The 27,766-nt window shown below is 46.2% G+C and overlaps 1 protein-coding gene and 1 long non-coding RNA gene across 8 annotated transcripts; one reads left to right on the top strand and one right to left on the bottom strand.

Moving 5' to 3' along the window:
• Positions 1 to 1,663: 1,663 nt before the first annotated feature.
• LOC145541745 (uncharacterized) lies at positions 1,664 to 6,173 on the bottom strand. Its single transcript, XR_014079251.1, has 2 exons — positions 5,609 to 6,173; positions 1,664 to 5,489 (listed from the first exon to the last, which is right to left on the bottom strand). It is a non-coding gene; the product is annotated as an uncharacterized LOC145541745 (long non-coding RNA).
• DHX33 (DEAH-box helicase 33) lies at positions 5,802 to 25,977 on the top strand. Of its 7 annotated transcripts, none has more exons than XR_014079246.1 (14): positions 5,802 to 6,174; positions 8,363 to 8,473; positions 9,419 to 9,579; positions 10,263 to 10,490; positions 10,644 to 10,814; positions 12,885 to 13,070; positions 13,803 to 13,914; positions 15,263 to 15,422; positions 15,575 to 15,663; positions 17,939 to 18,066; positions 18,600 to 18,803; positions 21,107 to 21,193; positions 22,965 to 24,706; positions 25,500 to 25,977. XR_014079246.1 is itself a non-coding variant. In XM_081579074.1 (13 exons), exons 4-13 carry the CDS (start codon positions 10,332 to 10,334, stop codon positions 23,271 to 23,273), a joined length of 1,605 nt encoding a protein of 534 aa, XP_081435200.1. In that variant the 5' UTR covers positions 5,802 to 6,174; positions 8,363 to 8,473; positions 9,419 to 9,579; positions 10,263 to 10,331; the 3' UTR covers positions 23,274 to 25,977. The 7 variants fall into 7 exon arrangements, 3 of the variants coding, with proteins under 3 accessions (XP_081435200.1, XP_081435198.1, XP_081435199.1); XR_014079247.1 differs by having other exon boundaries at positions 22,965 to 24,724; XR_014079244.1 differs by lacking the exon at positions 8,363 to 8,473.
• The last annotated feature ends 1,789 nt before the right edge of the window (positions 25,978 to 27,766 follow it).

Raw genomic sequence — 27,766 nt, 5'->3', positions numbered from 1 at the left:
TTTTTTATATTCTAGGTCTGTGATTTGAAACTTAATATTTAGATATCACTTAGTTCAGTTCCGGAGAAGGCAATGGCACCCCACTCCAGTACTCTTGCCTGGAAAATCCCATGGACAGAGGAGCCTGGTAGGCTGCAGTCCATGGGGTCGCTAAGAGTCAGACACGACTGAGCGACTTCACTTTCACTTTTCCCTTGCAATCACTGGAGAAGGAAATGGCAACCCACTCCAGTGTTCTTGCCTGGAGAATCCCAGGGACGGCGGAGCCTGGTGGGCTGCCGTCTATGGGGTCGCACAGAGTCGGACACGACTGAAGCGACTTAGCAGCAGCAGCAGCAGCAGCAGCAGTTCAGTTCAGTTGCTCAGTCGTGTCCAATTCTTTGCGACCGTATGGACTGCAGCACGCCAGGCCTCCTTGTCCATCACCAACCCCTGGAGTTTACTCAAACTCATGTCCATTGAGTCAGTGATGCCATCCAACCATCTCATCTTCTGTCGTCCCCTTCTCCTGTCTTCAATCTTTCCCAAAATCAGGTTCTTTTCAAATAAGTCAGCTCTTCCCATCAGGTGGCCAAAGTATTGGAGTTTCAGCTTCAACAACAGTCCTTCCAATGAACATTCAGGACTGATTTCCTTTAGGATGGACTGGTTGAATCTCCTTGCAGTCCAAGGGACTCTCAAGAGTCTTCTCCAACACCACAGTTCAAAAGCATCAATTCTTTGGCGCTCAGCTTTCTTTACAGTCCAGCTCTCACAAGCATACATGACTACTGGAAAAACCATAGCCTTGACTAGACGGACCTTTGTTGGCAAAGTCTTTGTTGGCAAAGTCTCTGCTTTTTAATATGCTGTCTAGGTTGGTCATAACTTTCCTTCCAAGGAGTAAGTGTCTTTTAATTTCATGGCTGCAGTCACCATCTGCAGTGATTTTGGAGCCCAAAAAAATAAAGTCTGACACTGTTTCCACTGTTTCTCCATCTATTTGCCATGAAGTGATGGGACTGGATGCCATAATCTTTGTTTTCTGAATCTTGAGCTTTAAGCCAACTTTTTCACTCTCCTCTTTTACTTTCATCAAGAGGCTCTTTAGTTCTTCTTCAACTTCTGCCATAAGGGTGGTATCATCTGCATATCTAAGGTTACTGATATTTCTCCCGGCAATCTTGATTCCAGCTTGTGCTTCATCCAGCCCAGCGTTTCTCATGATGTACTCTGCATATAAGTTAAATAAGCAGGGTGACAATATACAGCCTTGATGTACTCCTTTTCCTATTTGGAACCAGTCTGTTGTTCCATGTCCAGTTCTAACTGTTGCTTCCTGACCAGCATACAGATTTCTCAAGAGGCAGGTCAGGTGGTCTGGTATTCCCAACTCTTTCAGAATTCTCCACAGTTTATTGTGATCCACACAGTCAAAGGCTTTGGCATAGTCAATAAAGCAGAAATAGATGTTTTTCTGGAACGCTCTTGCTTTTTCGATGATCCAGCAGATGTGGGCAATTTGATCTCTGGTTCCTGTGCCTTTTCTAAAACCAGCTTGAACATCTGGAAGTTCACGGCTCATGTATTGTTGAAGCCTGGCTTGGAGAATTTTGAGCATCACTTTTCTAGGGTGTGAGATGAGTGCAACTGTGCGGTAGTTTGAGCATTCTTTGGCATTGCCTTTCTTTGGGATTGGAATGAAAACTGACCTTTTCCAGTCCTGTGGCCACTGCTGAGTTTTCCAAATTTGCTCGCTTATTGAGTGCAGTACTTTCACAGCATCATCTTTTAGGATTTGAAATAGCTCAACTGGAATTCCATCACCTCCATTAGCTTTGTTCGTAGTGATGCTTCCTAAGGCCCACTTGACTTTGCATTCCAGGATGTCTGGCTCTAGGTCAGTGATCACACCATTATGATTATCTGGGTCGTGAAGATCTTTTCTGTACAGTTCTTCTGTGTATTCTTGCCACCTCTTCTTAATATCGTCTGCTTCTGTTAGGTCCATACCATTTCTGTCCTTTATTGAGCCCATCTTTGCATGGAAGTTTCCCTTGGTATCTCTGATTTTCTTAAAGAGATCTCTAGTCTTTCCCATTCTATTGTTTGCCTCTATATCTTTGCATTGATCACTGAGGAAGGCTTTCTTATCTCTCCTTGCTATTCTTTGGAACTCTGCATTCAAATGGGTATATCTTTCCTTTTCTCCTTTGCTTTTGGCTTCTCTTCTCTTCACAGCTATGTAAGACCTCCTCAGACAGCCATTTTGCTTTTTTGCATTTCTTTTTCTTGAGGATGGTCTTGCTCCCTGTCTCCTGTACAATGTCACGAACCTCCATCCATAGTTCATCAGGCACTCTGTCTATCAGATATAGTCCCTTAAACCTATTTCTCACTTCCATTGTATAATCATTAGGGATTTGATTTAGGTCACACCTGAATGGTCTAGTGGTTTCCCCTACTTTCTTCAATTTAAGTTTGAATTTGGCAATAAGGAGTTCATGATCTGAGCCACAGTCAGCTCCCGGTCTTGTTTTTGCTAACTGTATAGAGCTTCTCCATCTTTGGCTGCAAAGAGTATAATCAATCTGATTTTGGTGTTGACCATCTGGTGATGTCTAAGTGTAGAATCTTCTCTTGTGTTTTTGGAAGAGAGTATTTGCTATGACCAGTGCGTTCTCTTGGCAAACTCTATTAGCCTTTGCCCTGCTTCATTCTGTGTACTCCAAGGCCAAATTTGCCTGTTACTCCAGGTGTTTCTTGACTTCCTACTTTTGCATTTCAGTCCCCTATAATGAAAAGGACTTCTTTTTGGAGTGTTAATTGTAGAAGGTCTTGTAGGTCTTCATAGAACTGTTCAGCTTCTTCAGCATTACTGGTCCAAGCATAGACTTGGATTATGGTGATATTGAATGGTTTGCCTTGGAACCAAACAGAGATCATTCTGTCGTTTTTGAGATTGCATCCAAGTACTGCATTTCGGACTCTTGTTGACTATTATGGCTAACCAGTCTAATCACACGGACCACAGCCTTGTCTAACTCAATGAAACTATGAGCCATGCCGTGTAGGGCCACTCAAAACCGACGGGTCATGGTGGAGAGTTCTGACAAAATGTGGTCCACTGGAGAAGGGAATGGCAAACCAGTTCAGTATTCCTGCCTTGAGAACCCCATGAACAGCATGAAAATGCAAAAAGATAGGACACTGAAAGATGAATTCTCCAGGTCGGTAGGTGCCCAATATGCTACTGGAGATCAGTGGAGAAATAACTCCAGAAAGAATGGAGAGGTGGAGCCAAAGCAAAAACAACATCCAGTTGTGGACATGACTGGTGATGGAAGCAAGGTCCAATGCTGTAAAGAGCAATATTGCATAGGAACCTGGAATGTTAGGTCCATAATCAGGACAAATTGGAAGTGATCAAACAGGAGACGGCAAGAGTGAACATTGACATTTTAGGAATCAGCAAACTAAAATGGACTGGAATGGGTGAATTTAACTCAGATGACCATTTAGATATCACTATGGTCTAGTGAATATTTATGTCCCTGCAAAATTCATGCTGCAATCCTCATGATTGACGTGATGGTGTTAGGAAGTGGGGCCTTTGGGAGGTGCTTCAGTCACAAAGTGGAAGCCTCACGAGTGAGATTAATTCCTTATAAAATAGCTCCAGAGAGATTCCAAGCCCCTTCCATCAAGTAAGGACACAGCAGAAAGGTGTCAGCAGGACTTCCCTGGTGGTCCAGTGGTTAAGACTCCGAGGATTGGATCCCCAGTGGGGGAACTAAAGATCCTTCATGCCACAGAACAACTTAGCCCACGTGCCACAACTATTGAGCACACGCCACAACTAGAGAGTCCACGCACAGCAACAAAAGATCCCACATGCTACAACTAAGACCTGAGGCAGCCATATATGATATATAAAGTAACAGCAATGAACCAGGAAGATGGCCCTCACCAAAAGGCAACCAGGCTGGCACCTGCAGAGCTGCAAGCAATAAATTTCTGTTATTTATAAGCCACCCAGTCTGTGGTATTCTGTAATAGCAACCTGGAAAGACTAAGACAGTTATTTCCCTTTTAGTTTTGGGTTGACTTTCTAAATTAATATTTAGGGGAAAGGAATTAAAAGTCAATTTATCCTTAAATACGGGTTTCCCAGGTGGTGCTAGTAATAAAGAATCTGCCTACCAATGCAGGAGACACAAGAGATGCGTGTTCAATCCCTGGGTCGGGAAGAGCCCCTGAAGAAGGAAATGGCAACCCATTCCAGTATTCTTGCCTGGAGAATTCCATGGATAGAGGAGCCTGGCAGGCTACAGTCCATGGGGTCACAAAGGGTCAGATATGACTGAACAACTGAACACACACATTCTTAAATACATATCTGCTATTAGTTCAACATGCACATTTTCAGTAGCCCCTGGTCACTATACCATCAACAACTAGAGGAAAATTACCTCTGATCTGGAGGAAAGGGGAAGGAGAATTTTTAACAGGTTCACAAACAGGGAAAGTCTCATGGAAATGAACTTTAGAAGGTGCCTGATGTCTTTAAAGTGAGTTGAACCTTACCATGAATTCTCTGGAAATCGCTTTTCCTGTACGCAGAGCAAACAGCTATTTGCCAGTCTTTCTGTGGTGAATTAGCAAATCCTCTAAGAGTTTTGAATTTAGGAGGGGAAGGAGGAACTAATTATATCCTATTTCCTGCTGGAGTTCTAAATCTTTTCATTGATTGTCATGTGTATGATGAGACTGGGAGTCCTGTAAAGAACCTGAGAGTCTGGCAGGAATAGTCAGGGAAAGGAAGGGGAAAAGACAGTTTTAGTTCCATCAGACTTCTTCTTCCCCTGGTTGTATTACAGGAGCAGATCACGTCCACTGGGATAGCAACTTTCTGAGGAGAATGTATGATTGTCCTATAATGTATCATGCATTTCCTTCTTTTTCTGTAACACAAGATGATCACCAGTAAGTATCCTTTTCAACCTTCAGTTACTGTGACATCTGAGTCATCTCAGAGTCTCAGTTTCTTCGTCTGTAAAATGGGGATGACATTAGTATCTAGTATATAACATCAGTTGTTTGGAGGACTAAATAATGCAAATGCTTCTGTGTTCCTCACAGAGCTTCCCTGATAGCTCAGTTGGAAAAGAAGCCACCTGCAATGCAGGAGACCCCAGTTGGATTCCTGGGTTGGGACGATCCGCTGGAGAAGGGATAGACTACCCACTCCAATATTCTTGGGCTTCTCTTGTAGCTCAGCTGATAAAGAATCCGCCTGCGATGAGGGAGACTTGGGTTCGATCCCTGGGTTGGGAAGATACCCTGGAGAAGAGAAAGGCTACCCACTCCAGTATTCTGGCCTAGAGAATTCCATGAACAGTAGTATAGTCCATGGGATCACAAAGAGTCAGACGCAACTGAACGACTTTCACTTGTGTATTCCTCATTAATTTTACAAAATTAAACACTTTCTTGAAGAGCGAGTATTACTGTGGGAGAGAAAAGGGAAACATGTGTTTACTGGAAAGAAATAGTGTTATCAGGACAACAAAACAGACAAGAAACCCGTGGTTGCTATGCAGTTAAGGTTCCACGGAACCGCACACACCGTCTTTCACTGTTGTCGCTCCGGATCTTTTTCCCGTTGTACCTCAGACCCTGCTCTCCCCGACCTCAGGAAGTGAAAGTCTCGCCACGCTCTCAAGTGCATGCTGGGAGTTGGAGTCCCCTGAAAGGCTGCCGGTGGCCGTGAGGTGAGCCGCGTCGCTGGGAGCCGCTAGCACGTGGCGGGAAGGGGCGGTGCGCACTAGTTGTCTGCTCTCGAGAGCCGCGGGAGCTGCCTGCCCTCGCGCCTCGCGTTGCGGCGCCTCCCGTCGCGGTGCCCTCCCGACATGCCCGAGGAGGCGGGCTTCCCGCCGGCCAAGAAATTCCGGCCGAGCGCCGGGCCTCCGAGCCGCGCCGGATCCTGCCCTCCCGGGCGGCGTGTGGTGATGCTGCTGGCCGCGGGCGGCGGCGGAGGAAGTGGAGGCCGGAGGCAGCAGCCGCCCCTGGCCCAGCCCTCGGCCAGTCCCTACCCCGAGGCCGTGGAGCAGCAGCGCCGGAATCTGCCCATCTTCCAGGCGCGAGGCCAGCTGTTGGCCCAGCTCCGAAACCTGGACAGCGCCGTCCTTATCGGTGAGTGCCCGTGCCAGCGGGTCCTTCTTCGCTCCCCGTTCGTTCTCTTGAGAGAACAGCTTTTCTTAGGTGCTTCTCACCGTCTTTTCATCCGTTTCTGCAACAAACCTGACCGCCTATTTCTGTTTGGGGCCAGAAGAGGGGCCTCGGAAGAGAGTCGGACAGTCCCCCTTTCTGGAGGTGCTCACAGTCAGGGCGAGTGACCACGCGTTAGGCAAAAACTCGCCTTCTGGGCCGGAAGGGTAGAGGGATGCACCGGAGACGAGGGAGTTTAGAAAAGTGGATCTGAGCCGGTCCGGAGGGGACAGCGAGGGGGTGGACCTAGAAAGGCGTTGGACACAGAGGAGAGAGCCTGCGGTATAAGAGACGAAGTGAAGACGAGACAGTACAGTCTGAGGGGAGAAGTAGTTTCTGATGCAGTAATTGAGGCCGAGTTGAGGGCTGGGAACCTATTGCAAGGGGCTTTGATCCCCAGCGTTTTAAGTAAGAGGAGCCCCTGAAGGAGGGAGAGGATGAGCCTCCAAAGAAGGAAGGAGATCCAGAAGAGCTGATAAGACTAAGGAACAGAGTTGTAAGAAGAAGGGAGTGAACAAATGCAAAAATGAAGTCCAGTTAAGTAGGGACCCAAAAAAACCCACTGGATTGGGTGGGAGTTATTGATTGGGGATGGAGGTGAGCGCTGTTTTGGCAGAGCTGTGAGATGGGAGCTGATTTGTCATTGGGCTGGAAGTGAGGAGGTCATGAAGGCAGTGGGAACCGATTTCTGTTTGGAGAAGCAGGGGGGCCTAGCGGAACTTGCAGGTCTTCATACGTTAAGGGGAAGAAGTCAGTAGAGAACGAGGCTGAAGATGGAAAGTGGGCACTAACAGCAGAGACGGCGGGCATGGGGAAGGGAGGCCTTTGGCAACAAGGGTTAGATCTAGCGCTGGCCTGGAATAGGAGGAAGGCCATGCAAGAGGTTAGGGGGCTGGAGGAAGGTGGTAAGAATGGGGTGACTGCAGAAGAGCTTGTAGAAGGAGATGAAGGGAGACTGTCTTTGAGAATTTCACTTTTTCTATGAAGTAGGTGCGGGAGCTCTGCTGAGAATGGAACTTACGGGGTCCTTGGGGAGGATGGGGACAGAGGAAAGGGGCTGCAAAAACAAGAACAAGGATCAGCTGTGGTGCTGGCACCCAGGTGCATTTGACCCCATGGCAAACTAAGGTCGTTGTCGGCCCAGTTGGGTTATTTTACTATAGTGATGCTCAGTTTCTTTCTTTTTTTTTTTTTATTTTAGCTGCGTGAGGTTTTTGGTTGTGGTGCTCCAGCTTCTCTGGTTGCAGAGCACGGACTCTAGAGCTCCAGCTTAGTAGTTGCGGCGCTTGGGCGTAGTCACTTCACAGCATGTAGGATCCTACTTCCACCAGGGATTGAACTTGCATTCCCTGCCTTAGAAGGCGGATTCTTAACCACTGGACCACCAGGGAAGTCCCCAGTGCTGTTTCTTGGTGTAGGAGCAGAAGAGATGGGCAGGGAGACCGTGATCAAAGTTTGGATTTTGCCTGATGATCTCAGTAGGAGAAGTGCAAGATAATCAAGTTCTTCATCCATGATTCACGTCCAGGTCAGGAAGGATGAGCCATAGGAGAGAAAATGGAAGGACGATGGGCCTGTAGGACTCAGTGAAGTCGGTGGTGGGGGGTGGGTAGTGGTAGTTGTGGAGAGAGGGATGCCCAGGCTTACAGTTCTTTGTTCTGGTTGGGAGCTGGGAAGGAAACACAGGAGGGTAGTGTTATAGCCATGCTTTCCGGGAAACAAGCTCACTCAGAAGGATGATGCAGATAGTGAAGTGCAGTTTATTACACCGGTGGGCCCAAGGCAGAGTCTCCTCTTAGCCAAGGACCCTGACCAGCATTTGTGAAAATCTTTTATACCCCATGTGTACGTGTCTGAACCCACCACCCAATTTCCTTGTGACTTACATAAACAAAGGAAAGGTAAATACAATCACAATAACCCCATCATTCATGTGTTATGTGTTCAAACAGTCAATAATCAATAAGCTCGAGGTTACAGAAAAAAATTTATGACCTGTCCGGAGGTAGGGGGATCAGTGTATGTTTTCTCTTAGGTGATGAGTAACCTGGATACAATCTTCAAGATTCCCCTGTCCAGAGGGGGTCTTATCCTTCTATTGTCGTTTCCACAGGCACTGAGCACAGAGTTCAGAGTCCATTAGAGAGGTGGCCGAATGTGATCAGCAAGAACAGGCCTCAGATGGAGTCCAGGCCCTATGAATTCCTTCTTCAGTAGTAATAAGGTGGGGTGCTTACTGTATATGTAGTGCTCAGGTACATGAAAGAGACGGGCTTCTGTCCTCCCAGGACTTCTGATGCTGGAGGCAAACAGAAACGTTTCAATGCTTTCACACAGTGTAGAGTGATCAGTGATGGAGGAGAGATGAACGAGGCACTAAGGAACACAGAGGAGGTGGGTGCAGCCCTTGGGGAGAAAGTTTGAGGTCTAATTCATCTTGTGGAGTTTGTCACACAGGCAGTGTGGGAGCAGATACTTCATAATCGAGTGGGCAAAGGCAGAGGGTTTGAAAGGAGGTGGCAGGTTGGGTGAGGAGTCAGCTATGGCTGCAGTGTCAGAACAGATGTCTCTTTATGTCAGTACACTTACATCTCATCCCTTCTAAAGGTAGGACAATTTATATCACAGCTGTATTTCACTGTATGTCTTTACTGTACCAGTTACTATTGCTAACCATTTACATTGTTTCCAAATTTAACTGTCATGAGCAAAGTTGAATAAAACACTTTTGAAGCTGATTCTTTATGCACATCATTATTTCCTTAGAGTCAGTTCCTGCAAGTGGAATTGTGGGTCAAGGGTATACATTTTAAAGATTTTCCTACTATAGTTTGACCTTCTGAGAAGCAATTCCAGTTAACACTCCACTAGCAGTATTCATGGGTGCACATTTTCCAATGACTTTTATCAACTTATTTTCTTTCTTTTCTTTAATATTTATATATTTTATTTTGTCGTGCCGGGTCTTAGTTGCAGCATAGGGATCTGTAGTTGTGGCATGCAGGATCTAATTCCCTGACCAGGGATTGAACCCAAGCCCCCTGCATTGGGAGTGCTAGGAAGGTCCCTTGAGTATTTTTCTTGTCTTTTCCTTCTGACTTTGATCTGGTTTTTTTTTGGTGAAGTTTGTTTCAGTTGAGGTTTAAATGAGACTTGTTTTCTTTCCTAGGGGAAACAGGCTCAGGGAAGACAACACAGATCCCTCAGTACCTGTACGAAGGAGGGATCGGCCGCCAGGCCATCATTGCTGTGACCCAGCCTCGCCGAGTGGCTGCCATCTCTCTGGCTACCAGAGTCTCTGATGAGAAGAGAACAGAACTTGGGAAGCTGGTACCTAACTTCTTTTTTACTAACAGTTCTTGGTCCCCCACACCTCACTCCGCCCTCCTCTCCTTTGCCACCTCCCTGACTTTTTTATTTTTCTAAACAAGACTACTTATACATCTCAAGCTTCTTTCTTTTTTTTTTACTCCAAGTTTCTTTCTTGCCACAGTTGTTTCAGATTCAGAGTTCTTTATTAGTTTCTTAGAGATCAGAGGGTCTGTCAGTCCCATTTGCTTTGCTTTCAAAGTCTGTTGGCAAGTAGGATAAATTAGTTGTTTTCCTTGAGCACTTTTAAGGCTTCAGTAACACTTGTTAGGTCTCTTGTCTATATATCTTTCTACAAACTTGTAACCATTTTCTAGCATATAGGTGGTTATTGAGAATGAGTTCCAGAAGTGTATATAAGTCAGATTTATTTGTGTTCATGCATTTGACTTAAAAACATCTTGGGCTTCTTTTCACTTGTGTATGTAGCTTCTCTTGAAGTGGCTGAGGGGAGGGGACTAGTGTTACATTCTTTGCAGAGTTTCTCATTGTTGCAGTTGAGGGCGCTTGTCCGTTATCCTGGGAGCAGGGTAGGGTTGGAGTGGGTCATGTTCAGTACACTAGCACCAGTGCCTGGCGCCACGCTGGGTACACTGGGTGCAGCAGACACGTTTGCTGGATGAATGAGTGGTGTCTCCGGACAGGTCGGCTATACGGTGCGCTTCGACGATGTCACCTCAGACGACACGAAGATTAAGTTCCTGACCGATGGCATGCTCTTGCGTGAGGCCATTTCGGACTCCTTGCTCCGGAGGTACAGCTGCATCATTTTGGATGAAGCCCATGAGCGGACTATCCACACGGATGTGCTCTTCGGGGTGGTGAAAGCTGCACAGAAGAGGCGAAAGGAGCTGGGGAAGCTGCCTCTCAAAGTGGGTGCAGCTGTTCTGCTGCGGGACTCAGGGCAAAGGTGCTGGGGGGAGGGGAGGGGAGCACGGCCTCCCAAGCAGCCCTCAGGGCTTGGCAGGGCTCAGAAAGGCTGGCCCGAGCCTTTCTCCTATCCTCTGCGCCCTTCTCGCCGGCAGGTGATTGTGATGTCAGCCACGATGGACGTGGACCTGTTCTCCCAGTATTTCAGTGGAGCCCCCGTCCTCTACCTGGAGGGCCGGCAGCACCCGATCCAGATTTTCTACACCAAGCAGCCCCAGCACGATTACCTGCATGCTGCCCTGGTCTCCGTCTTCCAGATCCACCAGGTAGGCAGCGTGGAGCAGATTCCTGGAAAGGCCTGTTTGACCTTAAACAGTCAGCCTTGAGAAGAAAAGCTGCTGGACCAAACTACTTTGTAAGCTGTGTTCTTTAGGTGAATAAGGAATTTGTTTGCCATGTCCGCGTTGTTATACTTTTTTACAATGTCTCTTTTCCTCTAAAAAAAAAAAATTAAACCCTGACCAGCATGTTTCTTCAACTGAGCTGGAAAACCTCCATGTGTTAGAGCAGTGGCCCATGCGCATAATGTGATCAGAACCCCCAGTCAGAAGCATATTTTGTGTTGCAACCAGGACACCACGTGTAGAACTGAGTAGAAAGGAGTCTTAGGAAACACTGCCTCCTTTTACTCCATGTGATATTCTGTCTCATTGAAAAAATAAAAAGTTGGTGTATTAGCCAATAATGGGGTGCAATTTAGAGTTTTTAAAAAAATGTATTAGAGAAACATTTCAACAGTTTTTTCATTTTGGTAAACATTTATTTAAAAATTTGAGTGTATCTCCTCATTTTTTGGTTTAACTTGTATATAATTGACTGTTTTTACCTTCCCATTAACTTTCTGAAAATATCTAGAAGCCAGCTTTTTAAAAATACGTATTTATTTATTTAATTGGCTGCTTCAGGTCTTAGTTGTGGCACACACCATCTTTGGTTGCCGTGCACAGACTTTCTAGTTGCGGAACACAGGCTGGTAGTTGGCCACTCGAGGGCTTAGTTGCCCCATAGCACGTGGAATCTTAGTTCCCCAACCAGGGATCAAACTCATGTCCCCTACATTGAAAGGTGTATTCTTAACTATCGGACTACCAGGGAAGTCCCAGTCAGCCTTGTTTAGCTGCCAGAAGCGAACTTGAGATAAGGATATTTTATGAATGATACCTGTGGTGCCCTCAAGTTATATAATAGCTTTGATGAGTCCTCCTAGTGATGAAGCTTTTATTGTTTTAGATTTTATCCTCTCTGCATGTGTGTACCTCTGAACATTTGTCCTCTTAACACTGAGCTAAAAAAGTATATGCACACACATAAAGACATAGATACATGTATGCAAACATAGCCATATTGTATACACAGAAAGAAAAAAATGTGGTGTTAGTCACTCAGTCATGTCTGATTCTTTGTAACCCCATGGACTGTAGCCTGCCAGGCTCCTCTGTCCATGGAATTCTCCAGGCAAGAATACTGGAATGGGTTGCCATTTCCTTCTCCAGGGAATCTTCCTGAACCAGAAATCAAACCCCGGGTCTCCCACATTGCAGGCAGATTCTTTATTGTCTGAGCCATATCTGCCTTTATTATATGTACACATACATACAAATATAGGTAGTTGGACATGAGTGAGCAACTTGCACATCTTCATAAATACAGATAATTATTGAACATTTTTCAGTTATTTTGCCGAACAGGCACTCTACAAATTAATGTATCTAAACAGACTTCAAAGAAGATTGGGTCCAATGGGTATATGTACTTAACACGTAGATGTTCTTCCCTTCTCAAGGTGAAGGACCCAGTTAAACCTGAGATACCAAGCTCTTGCCCAAGTTCTGGGTGCTTTGGGGGTTTATGAAAGCATGTTTGATGGCCTCATTCAATAAGGGCTCCTTTTCCAGCCTCTGGCCATTTTCATGGATCAGGGTTTCTCTAAGTTGTCTCCTTTGTCAGCTTCATCTTTCAAGATGATTATGAAAGGAAAGCAGTTCCAGGCAGATTTTATTTGCTTGTGTGGTTGTGCTTTTTCATGGCATTGTTCTTGTTGCAAAAGCAATCTGGTGATTTCCTTTCAAAATCCCCTTAATTTTTTATTATGTCTCTTTTTTTCCCCCCTTAATTCATTTTTAAACATAGCTGGCTAACTTGAATAAGATGCAGCTGTGCATTTGGTGAAGTTTTTTTTTTTCCCCCAGGGGCGACACCAATATCTAGGCGCAGTTACAGCTCCAAAGTTAAGAATAACTGGGAAACTTCATTAATGATCATTGTTCTGTTCTGTGCCATCTGCACATCTGTAAAGGCCCAGTAACCCCAGTAACCCCACTCTGCCTTCTCTGTAGGAAGCCCCCTCCTCGCATGACATCCTGGTGTTCCTCACTGGGCAGGAGGAGATCGAAGCCATGAGTAAGACCTGCCGGGACATCGCCAAGCACCTCCCAGATGGCTGCCCCTCCATGCTGGTCCTTCCACTCTATGCCTCCCTGCCCTACGCCCAGCAGCTGCGCGTCTTCCAGGGGGCCCCAAAGGTGAGTGCACCCTGTCTCCTGCCCAGCCCCGTCCCTGGGTACCCAGACGGATGCACCAGTGGGGCCTGTGCCCCTATCAGCAGGCACCAGATAAGATGTGTGGACAGGGTGCCCAGGTATCTCTCTCACAAGCTGGAAAGATGCAAGCATGTAATGCAGGGCTGTAGACATGGCTCTCCCATGGTAGGAACAGGGAGACAGTTGTCTGGGGGTGAGGGAGAGACGTAAGCAGAAGCCGGAAGCTCCCTGAGTGACTCTCCCAGGGTCCACAGTAAACAAGCACATGTCCATCATATGTTTCCCAGGTACCCCTGCTGTGCCAGGCACTGTGCCAACACCAGACAGACACTGTCCCTCATCCTCTCAAGAACCAAAAGGCTGGTCACCATTCCAGTTCAGAAACCCTAAGGCCCCAAGGGGTGAAGTGATATTTGCCCACGGGGCACAGTAGGTACCAGGCAGGGCCAGGATTCCAGGCCACATCTACTTCCTCCTGACTCTAATGCCCATCCCACCACCCCTCATCACCTCAAAATAAGCCTTTAATACTGAAACACACCCAGCCCCCCAACCCAGTACTCACCCAGCCATCAATATTAATAACTGTCCAGATAGCGGGTCATCTCTTCTTGATCATGAGTGAATTGTGACAGTTAGCAATGAGGAATATGTTTTCAAACTTCTGCATCATATGTGTGTCATGTGGCTTTTTGGTTTTCTTCCTCCTTTTAGGGTTATCGCAAAGTGATCATTTCAACCAACATCGCTGAAACCTCCATAACCATTACAGGAATAAAATATGTAGTTGACACGGGCATGGTTAAAGCAAAGAAGTATAACCCTGGTGAGAACTTGTAGCCCCTGACGTCTCGTCTCTGTGTAGTGAGCAGCCTGTGGTCCCGCAGTTTCCCCACCTCAGCATTTCACGTCTATGAATACTAGGCACCCCATCCAGCAGGCAGGGCCAGAAAGACATGTGAGGCAGGGAAGAAGAGCCCAGCTGTGGCACAGAGGGGGACAGAGGGTCAAGGACCCGGGCAGAGGGACTGAAATTCCATCAGAAGGTGGGCGAGAATGGTGGCTGTCAGGCCAGGGACAGCCTGATAGCACATCGGAGGCTTCCTAGGAAATGATACCTGAGCATGGCTGGTTCAATCCCCAGTCTCCCAGAAAGAAAGCAGGACCCCACCCCCAGCTGGGCCAAGGCACTAGCTGTTTCCTGACTGTGTGCAGTGTGCAGCTGGCTTGAAGTCATTTTTATTCAGGTCTGTTTTCTACCTTCGTTTATTCCATGGAGGATTTGAGGCACCTGACATGACAGCTCCCAGATGTTCACTTCAAATGAACTGCTAAGCATTCAAGGATGCTGACTTTCACGTGTTTCTTAGGGACCATGTATGTGGAAGGGCTTGGTTCTCCACACTGTCTGGCACAGCGTACACCTTTATCAAGAAAATCAGTCTTGTTTACTCCTAGGTGTAGTGTCATTACACTGTCTCTTTTATAACAGAGCAGGAGCAAGGATGTAGCACACACGGGACTGGAGGCATTTCATTTTGGGGTCATGATCAATGGGCGACCAACCATCCTGGTTTGCTGGAAACTGTCTGAGTTTTGGCACTGAAAATGCCAAGTCTTGGAGGACCCCTGAGTCCTAGGCCACTTCGGGGGTTGTTTTCAACTGTGACCTAAGGCAAGGCCTCTGAAATCTACTTCCTTTGGCCACTGCCCCAAGCTCAAGGTCGTTCTGATGCTGTAGTCACAGATTTCACACGGTATTCATGGCGAGGCCTCTTTTCACCACAGATCAGTCTGGTTACATGCTTTCTGACATATTGTTGTTTAGTCACTAAGTGGTGGCCAACTCTTTGTAATACCATGGACTGTAGCCTGTCAGGCTCCTCTGCCCATGGAATTCTCCAGGCAAGAATACTGGAGTGGGTTGCCATTTCCTCCTCCAGGGGATCTTCCTGACCCAAGGATCAAACCCACATCTCCTGCATTGGCAGGCGGATTCTCTACCACTGAGCCACGAGGGAAGCCCACTTTCCAATGTAGCCTTGAGTTTTTCTGGACTCATGTGTCACAGAAAGAATTCCTGGTATCCCAAGGAGTGCTCTTCATTGTCTACGTTGTAGAAGGAGTTTGTTCACATGATGAGCAGAGCTCTGACTTGACTGTTCTCCCACCAGACAGTGGCCTGGAGGTGTTGGCTGTGCAGCGGGTGTCAAAGACCCAGGCCTGGCAGCGCACGGGCCGGGCTGGCAGAGAGGACAGTGGCATCTGTTACCGGCTCTACACAGAGGATGAATTTGAAAAATTTGAGAAGATGACGGTGCCAGAGATCCAAAGGTAGCCAGTGGGGCTCCCCACCTGCCATCCATCCCAAGGTCCCGTCCCTGCAGCCTGTATCTACTCCCACTGACGCTGCTTAGCGGGTGGCTCTGCCTTGCTGGCTGGGGGGTCAAGTGCCCTCATGAACCACCTATGTCTCCGTCTTGCAGGTGTAACCTGGCAAGCGTGATGCTGCAGCTCCTCGCCATGAAAGTCCCAAACGTGCTCACCTTTGATTTCATGTCCAAGCCGTCTCCAGGTGAGGCACACAGAAGGGGACCGCCAGTGGGCTCCACACAGCAGGCCTTCTGGCACTCTCCTTTTTTTATTATTATATATTTGTTTATTTTTGGCTGTGCTGGATCTTTGTTGCTGTGCAGGCTTTTCTCTAGTTGCGGCGAGGAGGGGCTACTCTCTAGTTGCAGTGATTGGTTTTCTCATTGCAGTGGCTTCTCTTGTTGCAGAGCACAGTCTGTGGGGTGTGAGGGCTCAGTAATTGCAGCTCCTAGGCCATCGAGCACAGGCTCAATAGTTGTGGTGCATGGACTTAGTTGCTGCGTGGCATGTGGGATCTTCCCAGACCAGGGATCAAACCCGTGTCTTCTGCATTGGCAGGTGGGTTCTTAACCACTGAGCCACCAGGGAAGTCCCTGGTGTCCTGTTATTTAGTATAATCTTAACTCTCAGAGAAGAGTCTCAGAATCATGGAAGAGACCCGGTGCTATTCACACCACGTTGGTGCAGAATCAGGGGCTTCATGTCGGCACCATCTCGGGTGGGTTCCGTGGTCACAGGAACCAGGGAAGGTAGTCAAGGGGGGTCCACGGGTTACTGCAGCCCCAACAAACTTGGACTTTTGCAAAGGGACTGAACAGGTTGTGTTTCTTTGCTTTCAACTGGAATTTGATGGGTCTCTGCCCTTCACTGGGAATCTCTCCATGGAGGAAGAAAAAATAGTTGGGATTCTTTGCCATGGTAGGTTAGCCCTCGGTATCCCTTCAACACATACCATTTTCTTTTTCTTTGAAGATGTGCAATTGGTTAAAAAAAAGGAAGCAGTGGATGGGTAGACATGGCCCTCCACAATCTTCAGGTTCTTAGTTTTGCTCCCCCACAGCCACCACTGTGGCCATTTCCTAGTGTCTTCTAGAGAAAATCTATGTGGGTAAGTACATACAGTCTCCTTTTCAAAACATAAATAACAACACCCATTCAGTCCGTTCCAGACTTTTTTGCTCTATCAGTTACTAAATTCCTACATATAAAGGAGGAACAGGGATTTCCCTGGTGGTCCAGTAGTTAAGACTCTGAGCTCCCAATGCCGGGGTCACAGGTTTAATCCCTGATCAGGGAACTAAGATCCTGCATGCCACACAACACCCCCCACCACCACCACCAAATAAAAGGAGGAACATACATGTCAGGTAGACGTAGTGAAGCCACACCTGTGTGTCCATTACTGGGGCCACCAAGCCCTGGGATGCCCGTTCCCACCCCCCCGCCCCTCACCTCCTTCCCACTCCTCCCTCAAGGTCACCACCACCTGAGTTTCATCTGTGATTCCCTTGCTTTTCTTGAATACCTAGTCCATGCACAAGCATGATTTCAGTTGGCGTGTTTATGCCTTGATTTTCTGGTGACCTTCCTTTTCATCTGTCATGTTTTGTAAGGTTTACATTTGATGTATTTTCATCACTTAAATACTATTCCATTCTATGAATAAGCCAAGATGCATTTATTCTTCTCCTGATAGACCTTGGCACATTGCTTTTTTCACTTAATGTATTTTATAAATCAGTTCTTCTCTGTACATGTATATTTATTGCATCCTTAGACATGCATCTTTATGCTTAATAGGTAATACATTTACATAGTTCAAATTAAAAAGGAATTAAAGAGTAAATACTATCCTTCTCTCCAGGGGCTCCCGAGGCCCCTGGTGTTTCCATTGTGTGTGTCCATCTGGAGACACAGGTCCCTGTACAAGGTTCAGGTATGTCCGAGTGTGTAATTCAGAAGTGTAAGTTTGCTGGGCTTCAGATTTGCATACATATCGCCAAATTGCAGGCCACTATTTAATAAGAGAATTGAGGGTTTCCCTGGTGGCTTGGTGGTAAAGAATCCGCCTGCCAATGCAGAAGACCCAGGTTGGATCCCTGGTCCAGGAAGATCCCACATGCCACAGAGCAATTAAGCCCGTGCGCCGCAACAAGAGAAGCCACTGCAATGAGAAGCCCACACAGTAGAGAAAAGCCTGCTCGCTGCAACTAGAGAAAAGCCCCATGCAGCAACGAAGACCCAACACAGCCAAAAATAAATAAGTAAAATTATTTTTGGAAAATTAAAAAAATGAAAAGAGATGAGCTGAAGACAGTGATGTCATGAATAGCTTTGAAAAATACCTCATGGGGACTGTGGTTGTGGTCTTGACTGTGGTTTGACTTAGGCTTGTCAGAAGTGTGCTGATGTGATGAAGCAGCTGCAGCTCCATCCTGTTTTGAGTGTTCGACTCCTTTTCATGTCTCTCTCTCTAGATCACATCCAGGCGGCCATTGCCCAGCTGGAGCTGCTCGGTGCCCTTGAACACAGGGATGGCCAGCTCACCCTAACTCCAATGGGAAGAAAGATGGCAGCTTTCCCGCTAGAACCCAAATTTGCCAAAGTAAGTGACACCCTCTTCTCAGTCCCCTCTGTACCTTACAGATCAGCCATCCCACAGGGGACTCCTCAGCCCAGTGCTTCTAGATTCATCTTCACCTTTTCTCTTAAACAATTATCAACGCCTGCTTTGTGTCACACCTCGACTTACGTTCTGTGTAATTCAAGCTCCTGTTAAGTAATGTGCGTGTGCACGCTCAGTCATGACCAACTCTCTGCGACCCCCTGGACTGTAGCCCACAGGCTTCTCTGTTCCTGGAATTTTCCAGGCAAGAATATTTGAGTGGGTTGCCATTTCCTCCACCAATGAAGTCATGAGCTGTACCTATATGGGATCATACAAGAAAGGCAGCTATCTGTTCTATAGAAAGTAAAATAATATACAAATAAATATATAAAAGAGCATAGCACATATTGTTGTGGTTTCAGAAACACCTGCCCCTTCTCGCCTTGCAAGGGAAGCTGCAGAAGCAATATATGGAAATTCAGAAGCCAGGAAAAAACTGGACTCACACAGTGTTTCATTGTGGTTTGCAGACCATCCTCCTGTCCCCCAAATTCCACTGCACAGAAGAGATACTGACCATTGTCGCCCTGCTGTCCGTGGACAGCGTTCTCTACAACCCTCCATCCCGGCGGGATGAAGTGCAGAGCGTGCGGAAGAAGTTTGTGTCCAGCGAGGGTGATCACCTCACCCTGCTCAGTGTCTACCGGACCTTCAAGAACACCGGCGGGAACAAGGTAGGCCTTGTCCTCTTCCTCTTCTCAAACAAGGCCTCCCTTTGGTCCTGTGTTTCAGGGTACCTTCCCTTTTTGGCTGCACCTTCTGAAGAGCCACACAGAATGCTGGGTGTCATTCCAGAGACGCTACCAGGGAAGACATGATTTCAGCCTTTCTCTCTGCTTGTGTTTCCCTCGTACTTAACATGGGCAGATGAAGTATTAATACCTGGTGACCCAATTTCTTGGCTACAAGATGGTTTATTTCCCCACCTGCCCTTAACTTTCTTCACAGCAGCTTTTGCTTATGTGACATTTCCATTCCCGGGACCAAGATGGAAAACGGCAATACCTTCCTTCATTTATCAATAAAATTTTAAAAATAAATAAATAAAATATTTGGGGGAGTTCCCTTTTGGCCTAGTGGTTAGGATTCCAGGCCTTCACTCGCCATGCTGCTGCTGCTGCTGCTATGTTGCTTCAGTCGTGTCTGACTCTGTGCGACCCCATAGACGGCAGCCCACCAGGCTCCCCCGTTCCTGGGATTCTCCAAGCCAGAACACTGGAGTGGGTTGCCATTTCCTTCTCCAATGCATGAAAGTGAAAAGTGAAAGTGAAGTCGCTCAGTCGTGTCCGACTCATAGCGACCCTGTGGACTGCAGCCTACCAGGCTCCTCTGTCCATGGGACTTTCCAGGCAAGAGTACTGGAGTGGGGTGCCATTGCCTTCTCCTCACTTGCCATGAGGTGGGTTCAATCCTTAGTCGGGGAACTAAGATCTGGCCTGCCGAGTGGCTGCCCTTCCCAAAAGAATCAGTAATTGTGCCATACCATGCACACTTTAACTTTGTGTTTTAATGCAGTCAGTTCTTAAAAAAAAAAAAAAAGCCACCACCTAGGTTTAATAGTTGTAAATATTTTGCTCCGTTTGCCTCAATTTATTTGTTTATTTTCTCTTGTTGGCCACTGTGCATGGCATGTGGAACTTCCCTGACCAGGGATGGAACCCATGCCTCCTGCAGTGGAAGTGCAGAGACTTAGCCAGTGGACCACCAGGGAAGGCCACGTCAGTTTATTTTTAAGGAAATAAATGCTGTGGAGACAGCAAGAGCCCCAAGCTGCTCCTCGTGTAGTCCTCCCTGCCTCCTGTAACCACTGTCCTGAAGTGGGTCTGGACCTCCCTGGGCAACACCGTGCTTTCACTTCCTGTCCACGAGCATCGTATGCTACACATGCTTCCTCACACTACCCTTTTGCAGCTTATTTTTGCCTCTGGCCCCATAATGCACATCCCGTCCAGGTCTCCTGTGCACAAGGGGGAGGGTTTCTTGGGAGCCGACACCCAGGAGTGGACCTGCTGGTCTAGGAGCAGCTGCATCCAGCTTCCCCAGAGTGTCAACACCTCTTTACCCCCAGCAGAGTCATGCAGAAGAGTTCCCATTTCCACCCGCCTCTCCAACTTTGCTGAAATGACTTTCATTTTTTCCCGGTTGATGGATGTGAAGTAGTTGTTGTTGTTCAATTGTTAAGTCGTGTCTGACTCTGCGACCCCATGGACTGCAGCATTGCGGGCTTCCCTGTCCTTCACCATCTCCCAGAGTTTGCTCAAACTCATGTCCATCGAGTTGGTGATACCATCCAACCATCTCATCCTCTATTGCCCCCTTCTCCTCCTGCCTTCAGTCTTTCCCAGCATCAGGGTCTTTTCCAGTGAGTTGGCTCTTCGCATCAGTTGGCCTGAGTATTGGAATTTCAGCTCCAGCATAAGTCCTTCCAGTGACTCTTCAGGGTTGATTTCCTGTAGGATTGACTGGTTTGGTCTTGCAGTCCAAGGGACTGTCAAGAGTCTTCTCCAGCACTGCAGTTTGAAACCATCAAATAGTATCTCAATTATTTGAAACTACTGACTTGATTCCTCTAGAGACCAAGAACCTTTGCTTAAGTTTATTGTCATTTGAGTTAATTTTCTGTGAGTTGTCTGTCCATATCCTTTGTGGCTCTACTGGATTATTGGTCATTTTCTGACTGATTTGTAGGTGTTGTTTTGTTTTGTTTTTAATATATTCTGAAGGTCATCATTCTTTTTCCATTATGGTTTTCAATATGGTTCACGCTTTTTGATATAAAGATATTTTCTTATATTTACTTTTGGCAACTGCAGTTTTTCCTCTGAATTCAAACTATGTTCTACAAATTATGCTGGGACTTCCCTGGTGGTCCAGCGGTTAATAACTTAAAAAAATATATTAAAATAAAAGTTGTGCTATATTTTTATCTCTGTAGAAACGAGAGGACTGTGACATCTCTTTTTTTCTCCCTGTTCAGGAATGGTGCAAAGAGAACTTTGTCAACAGCAAGAATATGATGTTAGTAGCTGAAGTCAGAGCACAGCTGAGGGACATCTGCATAAAGGTATTTTTCTTCCTGCTGGTCTTTGGGGGGCTAAGCTATCACCTTTTTCTAGGTGAAAATTATCAAATTGCTTATTACTAGTGATTGCAGAAAAACCTCTCATTGTAGGAAAATTTTTAAATAAGAAAGTAAAAATTACCCACAACTCCACCTCTCACCAGTTGGGTCTGTTTCCTCATGCTCTGGTTTTAAATATATTTTTACATGGATAGTTATTAATACATTGTATATATGATTTATATCCAGCTTTTATAAACTTTAACAGTGTTTTCCAATGTTATTAGAATTCTTCCTAAGTTTTTTTTTTAAGTAGAAATACCTGTCATTTCTTTTCAGTTTACAAAAGCAGTGCATACTTGTTACAAGTTGATAGAGTACAGAAAATGGTATATATATACAGCAGAAACCTACACAACATTGTAAAGCAATTATACTCCAATAATAAAATTAAAATAAGAAAATAGTAATATATATTGTGCAGAAAGTATAAAAGTTTCTCTAATCTTGCCCCTCCAAAGATAAGCAATAGTCTGATGTAGATCCTTCTAGAATTTTTTTCTATGTATATATGTTTTTGTTTATTTGTCTATGCATACATGTGGATATATAAATTTTCTTTTTTAAACAAGTTTGATGTATGTTTTGTTTTGCAACTTGTTTTTTTCCACTTGGAGTACTTCTTGAATTTCACTTTGTATCTGGGCTGTGTCTCAGTGCCTGTATATGTCTATCGTTCTTTTTATTGACTTAGTAGCATTTCACTCCTGTCTTCACTACAGTTATTTAACCAAGTCCCTAGTGGTGGTCATATAGGTTGTGCTAGAGTGATCATACTCCTGCATAAACATCTGTGCTCTGGTGCACAGAGAATGAACTTCTGGATGGGGAATTTAGATTTTGACAGACATTGCCAAGCCATCCACCAAAAAGTCTCCTATCAGCTTATACTCCCTCTTAGAGGACATGATGTTTCTATATTCAATGACTGTATGACGCACCATGTTTTACCTCAGAGGTGGGGTAGTTTGTGTTCGCAGTCTCCTATGTAGAGCACTGAGTCTCCTTGTTTTGCTGCCGTGAACAACTCTGCGGTGACCAGACATCTCTGTGTGTAAGGCCTCTTCTGAGACACCCCCAGTGCAGACCATCCACATGACCCTAGGAGACAGTTGTCACCCTTACCCAGGCCCGTGTCCAATGCCAGCAGCCTATTGTTAGCACTGAAGTAACTTTTTTCCAGGCTTCCCAGGTGACTCAGTGCTAAAGAATCTACCTGCCAAAACAGGAGACGCAGATTCAATCCCTCGTTCAGGAAGATCCCCTGGAGAAGGAAATGGCAACCCACTCCAGTATTCTTGCCTGGAGAATCCCATGGACGGAGGACCCTGACAGGCTACAGTCTATAGGGTTGCAAAGAGTCGGGCACGAGCGAGCGACTGAGCACACAACTTTTCACAGTAGCCTGTTGTGTTCTGTGTTGCGTACATTTTTTCATCCCTCTTGTACTTGAATGGCTTTCCTGCTAGACCATCCCTTGGCTTTGTGAGTTTTCTCATCTTTTACTGACAGTAGAAGTGGTGCTCCTCTACCCATGCTCACCTCAGGCATCTGAGGTGGCTGTCCCAGAGGTCAGCGTCCACCCCAGATGTCCGCCTCCTCTGTGGGCCTTGCACCAGGCTGCGCTGTAGGCAGTGTGGCTCCATGTACCATGGGTGGCTGCACAGTGCTCACGTCTGGGGTCTTTTCCATGTCTCACTTCCTCCCGAACCAGATGTCCATGCCAATCCTGTCCTCCCGAGGGGACACGGAGAGCATCCGCCGATGCCTGGCGCACAGCCTCTTCATGAGCACCGCTGAGCTGCAGCCGGACGGGTCCTATGCCACCACGGACACCCACCAGCCTGTGGCCATCCATCCTTCATCCGTGCTCTTCCACTGCAAGCCGGCCTGCGTTGTGTATACGGAGCTGCTCTTCACCAACAAGTGCTACATGCGTGACCTGTGCGTTGTGGATGCCGAGTGGCTGTACGAGGCCGCCCCCGACTTCTTCAGGAAGAAGCTGAGGACTGCCAGGAACTGAGCCGCCCTGGTGCCAGGAGCCGGGCCGCAGCCGGCCTCGCTGCGACTTCTAAATGTTGGCACCTACAGAGGCCACGGTGGTTATGGGTGGGTCATGCCTGGCTTCCAGGAGCTTGAGAGCCTGTTTGTCTAAACTCCTCAGACTGAAGCGCACAGACATGTAGAGGCCTGGGAGACTTTAAAATGATGCTTTTGGTTCTTGGTGACTTTGGGTGACTTTCTTTACTTCTGAGCCTCAGTTTCTTGATCTGCCAAGTGGAAGTGATAATACTTCCAGGGCTGGAGTCATGAGGCTCAGAGCAAGTGAAAACAAAGTACCCAGAGCTATGTGTGCCCGAGATAAGCCGCAGTGGACCGGGTACCAAGGTGCTTGGTTGGTGTTACTGCTTATGTATTTGCCATGGATCAGATACAGCAAAACCCCCAAGTCCTTGAGACTGCAGGGGATGGTCTGGAAGGGGGACCACAAGAAGTCACAGAGCTCTTGACCTTGGATCTGTTTGAACATCTATCTGCATGAAGTTTTGTAACAGAAGAGATTAACTTCTGTTTCAACAGGGAGGTGCTGAGCACCTAATCTCACACCCCAGGGCAGGGAGCTTTCACAGCTAAGAAGTGCTAGGCGCCTGTCCCCACCCTGTTTTCAGGGAAGTTCCTGAGTGAACGTATTTGTATCTTCTGAAGTGGGAAAGCTGATCTTGTGTGTTGTCCTTCAGTCATGTCCAATTCTTTGTGACCCCATGGACTGTAGCACAGCAGGCTTCCCTGTCCTTCACCATCTTGCAAAGCATGCTCAAACTCATGTCCATTGAGTCAGTGATGCCATCCAACCATCTCATCCTCTGTCGTCCCCTTCTCCTCCCACCTTCAATCTTTCCCAGCATCAGGGTCTTTTCCAATGAGTCAGTTCTTCACATCCACTGGCCAAAGTATTGGAGCTTCAGCTTCAGCATCAGCCCTTTCAATAAACATTCAGGGTTGATTTCAGGTTGTAGTGTGATGGCCTCCAGCATAGCCTTCTCTCTCTCTCTGGTCCATAAACTCATGAGCTAAGGAGTGACTGAGCTGAACTTAAGGCATTTCCCTTCTGGCCAGGCCTCGGGGGGTGGGTGGAGGTGAAGCCAGGCAGCCTTGGCTCATCTCATCCCCTCTTCTAGTGTGTATGTTCTTTTATCTTATTTCCTATGATCTTTTTCCTTCTTCTTAGGGACCAGGGGACATCCTAGCTTTGCTGCTGGCACCTCTCTACACTCATTTTCCACATTTGTCTGAGGGGATTAAAGGGTCTTCACAGACTTCCTGTTCTCATATTTTGAGAAGGGAAAAGACACCAAAAGTCCTTCTTAGCTATTTAATTTGAAAATCGTTGTTGTTTAATAGCTAAGTCGTGTCCGACTCTGCAACTCCATGGGCTGTGGCCCTCCAGACTCCTCTGTCCATAGGATTTCCCAGGCAAGAATACTGGAGTGGGTTGCCATTTCCTCCTCCAGGGGATCTTCGCAACCCAGGAATCAAACCTGAGACTTTCCCCAGAGAATGCTTTGGCTTGGAAAATGCCAAAATTAGCCCTTTTATTGTGCTTAATTGGTCTAAACACAATATACAGTATTCTGGTCATTACATACAGTGAATCATACAGCTTTTAAGCAGAGGCCCAAATGGCCTGAGAGACTCTTCAGAGATAATAGATGGTGTCTTCATTTTGGTTCAGTGAGACACCCCCTCCTAGGCCTCATGTGTCCACAGTGGTGTCTGTCAAGTTTGCCTCAGCACCAGCTGTGGGTCTGAGCAGTCAGACTTTTAGCCAGTGTTCCCAGCTATCTGGGCATGTGTGAATTCTTCCTGTTAAAAATAGTTACATTAAGGCCAAAGAAGATTTGATAGATCCTAAATACCCTGTCTTATTAAATTCTTAGATGTTTCTTGTTCTTACCAGTGCTGACTTTCTGAAAAGTTTTTCAGAAAAAAACTTAACTATTTTTCTCACTTATTTAATAGAGTCCTAGGAGGTGTAGCCTGACTTGGTAAAAGAAATTGCTGTGTTTTTAATAAAACATTCATCACACTAGTAAAAAGTATTTGGAGTGGGGTGATGTATTATGTTTCTCATAATGTTGCAAATTATGGTGGCTCAGATGGTAAAGAATCTGCCTGCCCCGTGGGAGACCTGGGTTCAATCCCTGGGTTGAGAAGATCCCCTGGAGGAGGGCATGGCAACCCACTCCAGTATTCTGGCCTAGAGAATCCCCATGGACAGAGGAGCCTGGCAGGCTACAATCCATGGGGTCACAAAGAGTTGGACGTAACTAATCGACTAAGCACAGCATTCTCTAGGGCAAGTAAAATTTAGCTTTTAATCATTTTTGTGCACCTCAAAGTTCCTGAACTGTTTCAGGAAATGTGTATTTTTTCTGAGCGGGAGTAAGGGGTAAATAGCTTGTAAATAAATGTAAGTAGTTTCTGTGTTTCTGTACAAAGATATATTTGTCACTGTAACATTCTGGTAGAGTTTTGATACAGTAGTTTTTTATCAGGCTTTTTAAAAAGTTAACTTTTCACATAGCTGCTCAGGGATTAAATCAGATTGGAAAAGCCTATCCCTGCTCTGTGTTACTACAAAGAGATACATGGTTGTTTATACCTAGCTGCAGGGCACAGATAAGTATACTTTAAACTTTCTAATAAAGTTAAATGTTTCACAGTGATGTTGCAGTCTCATCATGAGCTACTCTTTTCAATCTCTAAAATCCCTGATGGTGTGCCACTTTTTTTTTTTTTTCCAACCTGTGAAATCCATATCTGGGTGAATCACTAGTTCCCTTGAGTACCTTTATGTGTTAATAAATAGATGCACTCCAAGCAGATTGCATGCCTCAGATGTTCGTCTTCTTCTAGTAATCATGGAGGGCAGCACAGATCCCATTACAAGGGGAAGAACTGCCTAACACCCAGTTCTTGGTAGAAACCCTTCCTTAATGTTGCATCTCTGCAAGGAATAAAGAGATGCCAGAAAGGAGACAAGTTTGTGCTCTGTGGAAAGAACTGATTATGGACTGTGATGCATAAATCCATTTAATCCAGCTCTCAAGAAAACCTGTGGCCAGGCATTAAAGATACCATTCCTTGTGAATATAAAGAAACACTGCATCTGTGGGGAAGCAAGAGTTTTATTATATTTTATTTGATCAGAATATTATAACTTGCAGGAAAAAGCTCAGTTCAGATTTATGTTGTGTTTGAGAGTCTCTTCTTATTCAAACAGGCATAGGTCTGTAGAAGCATCAGCATTTGCACATGACTCAAACCCATTTAAAGTGAATCTTGTACATATTGTGTGTGGCTTCTTTCTTGGGTCTCCTTTCCCTTATTCACAGAATGCTGTTTAGAATATATTAATATTAGTCATATCTTTGCCACTGACTTGGAAAGATTTATTTTCTTGGTACCTTATAATATCTTATGGTTCCTGGTAAAGTAGGAACATTGGTTCTTAACCTAAATCTGATATAAGCCATGGCTTCTTGCCCCTGAAAAATAACGTTCCATCAGAACCTGGGTGTAAGGTTGGAGAGGTGCAGGAATTAACCAAGCATCTTGCCTTCAGGAGCTCCAGGTCTGATGGGAGTAAGGGGCAGCTGCCAAGTAAACAAGCAATGCCAGGAGGTTTCTGCTGAGAAAAGAATGAAGTACAGGGACCTGGTCACAGAGGCATGAGTTCTGGTTTTTCAGGGAAGAGAGGAGGAAGAGCCAGGAAGGCCTTTCATGGGAGATGACCTCAGAGGCTGGTTTTGGTTGTCGAAGGCAGCAAGAGTACATTCCACGAAGTCACAGAAAGCCTGGTCGTGCTTGAGAACAGTAGATGGAAATTTGGAGAGTAAGCAGGCACTGGAGAGAAGCCAATTAAACAGCAGTCCTGGGACACCAGACTCAGAGCCACTCAGCTAAAGAAGTTTCAGTTCAGTCGCTCAGTCGTGTCCGACTCTGCAACCCCATGAACTGCAGCACAGCAGGCTTCCCTGTCCATCGCCAACTCCCGGAGTTTACTCAAACTCATGTCCATCAAGTCAGTGATGCCATCCAACCATCTCATCCTCTGTCGTTCCCTTCTTCTGCCTTCAATCTTTCCCAGCATCAGGGTCTTGTCCAATGAGTCAGTTCTTTGCATCAGGTGACCAGAGTATTGGAGTTTCAGCTTCAGCATTCCTTCCAATGAATATTCAGGACTGATTTCCTTTAAGATTGACTAGCTTGATCTCCTTGCAGTCCAAAGGACTCTCAAGAGTCTTCTCCAACACCACAGTTCAAAAGCATCATTTCTTCGGCCCTTAGCTTTCTTTATAGTCCAACTTTCACATCCATACATGATTACTGGGAAGACCATAGCTTTGACTAGATGGACCTTTGTAGGCAAAGTAATGTCTTTGTTTTTTAATATGCTGTCTAGGTTGGTCATAGCTTTTCTTCCAAGGAGCAAACGTCTTTTAATTTCATGGC

Source organism: Giraffa tippelskirchi, chromosome 3 (genome assembly GCF_054371585.1).
Source record: "Giraffa tippelskirchi isolate mGirTip1 chromosome 3, T2T-mGirTip1v1.2.pri, whole genome shotgun sequence".
Classification (NCBI taxonomy): domain Eukaryota; kingdom Metazoa; phylum Chordata; class Mammalia; order Artiodactyla; family Giraffidae; genus Giraffa; species Giraffa tippelskirchi.
Note: the sequence above shows the minus strand (reverse complement) of the source record. Positions and strands in the feature narration are given on the sequence as shown.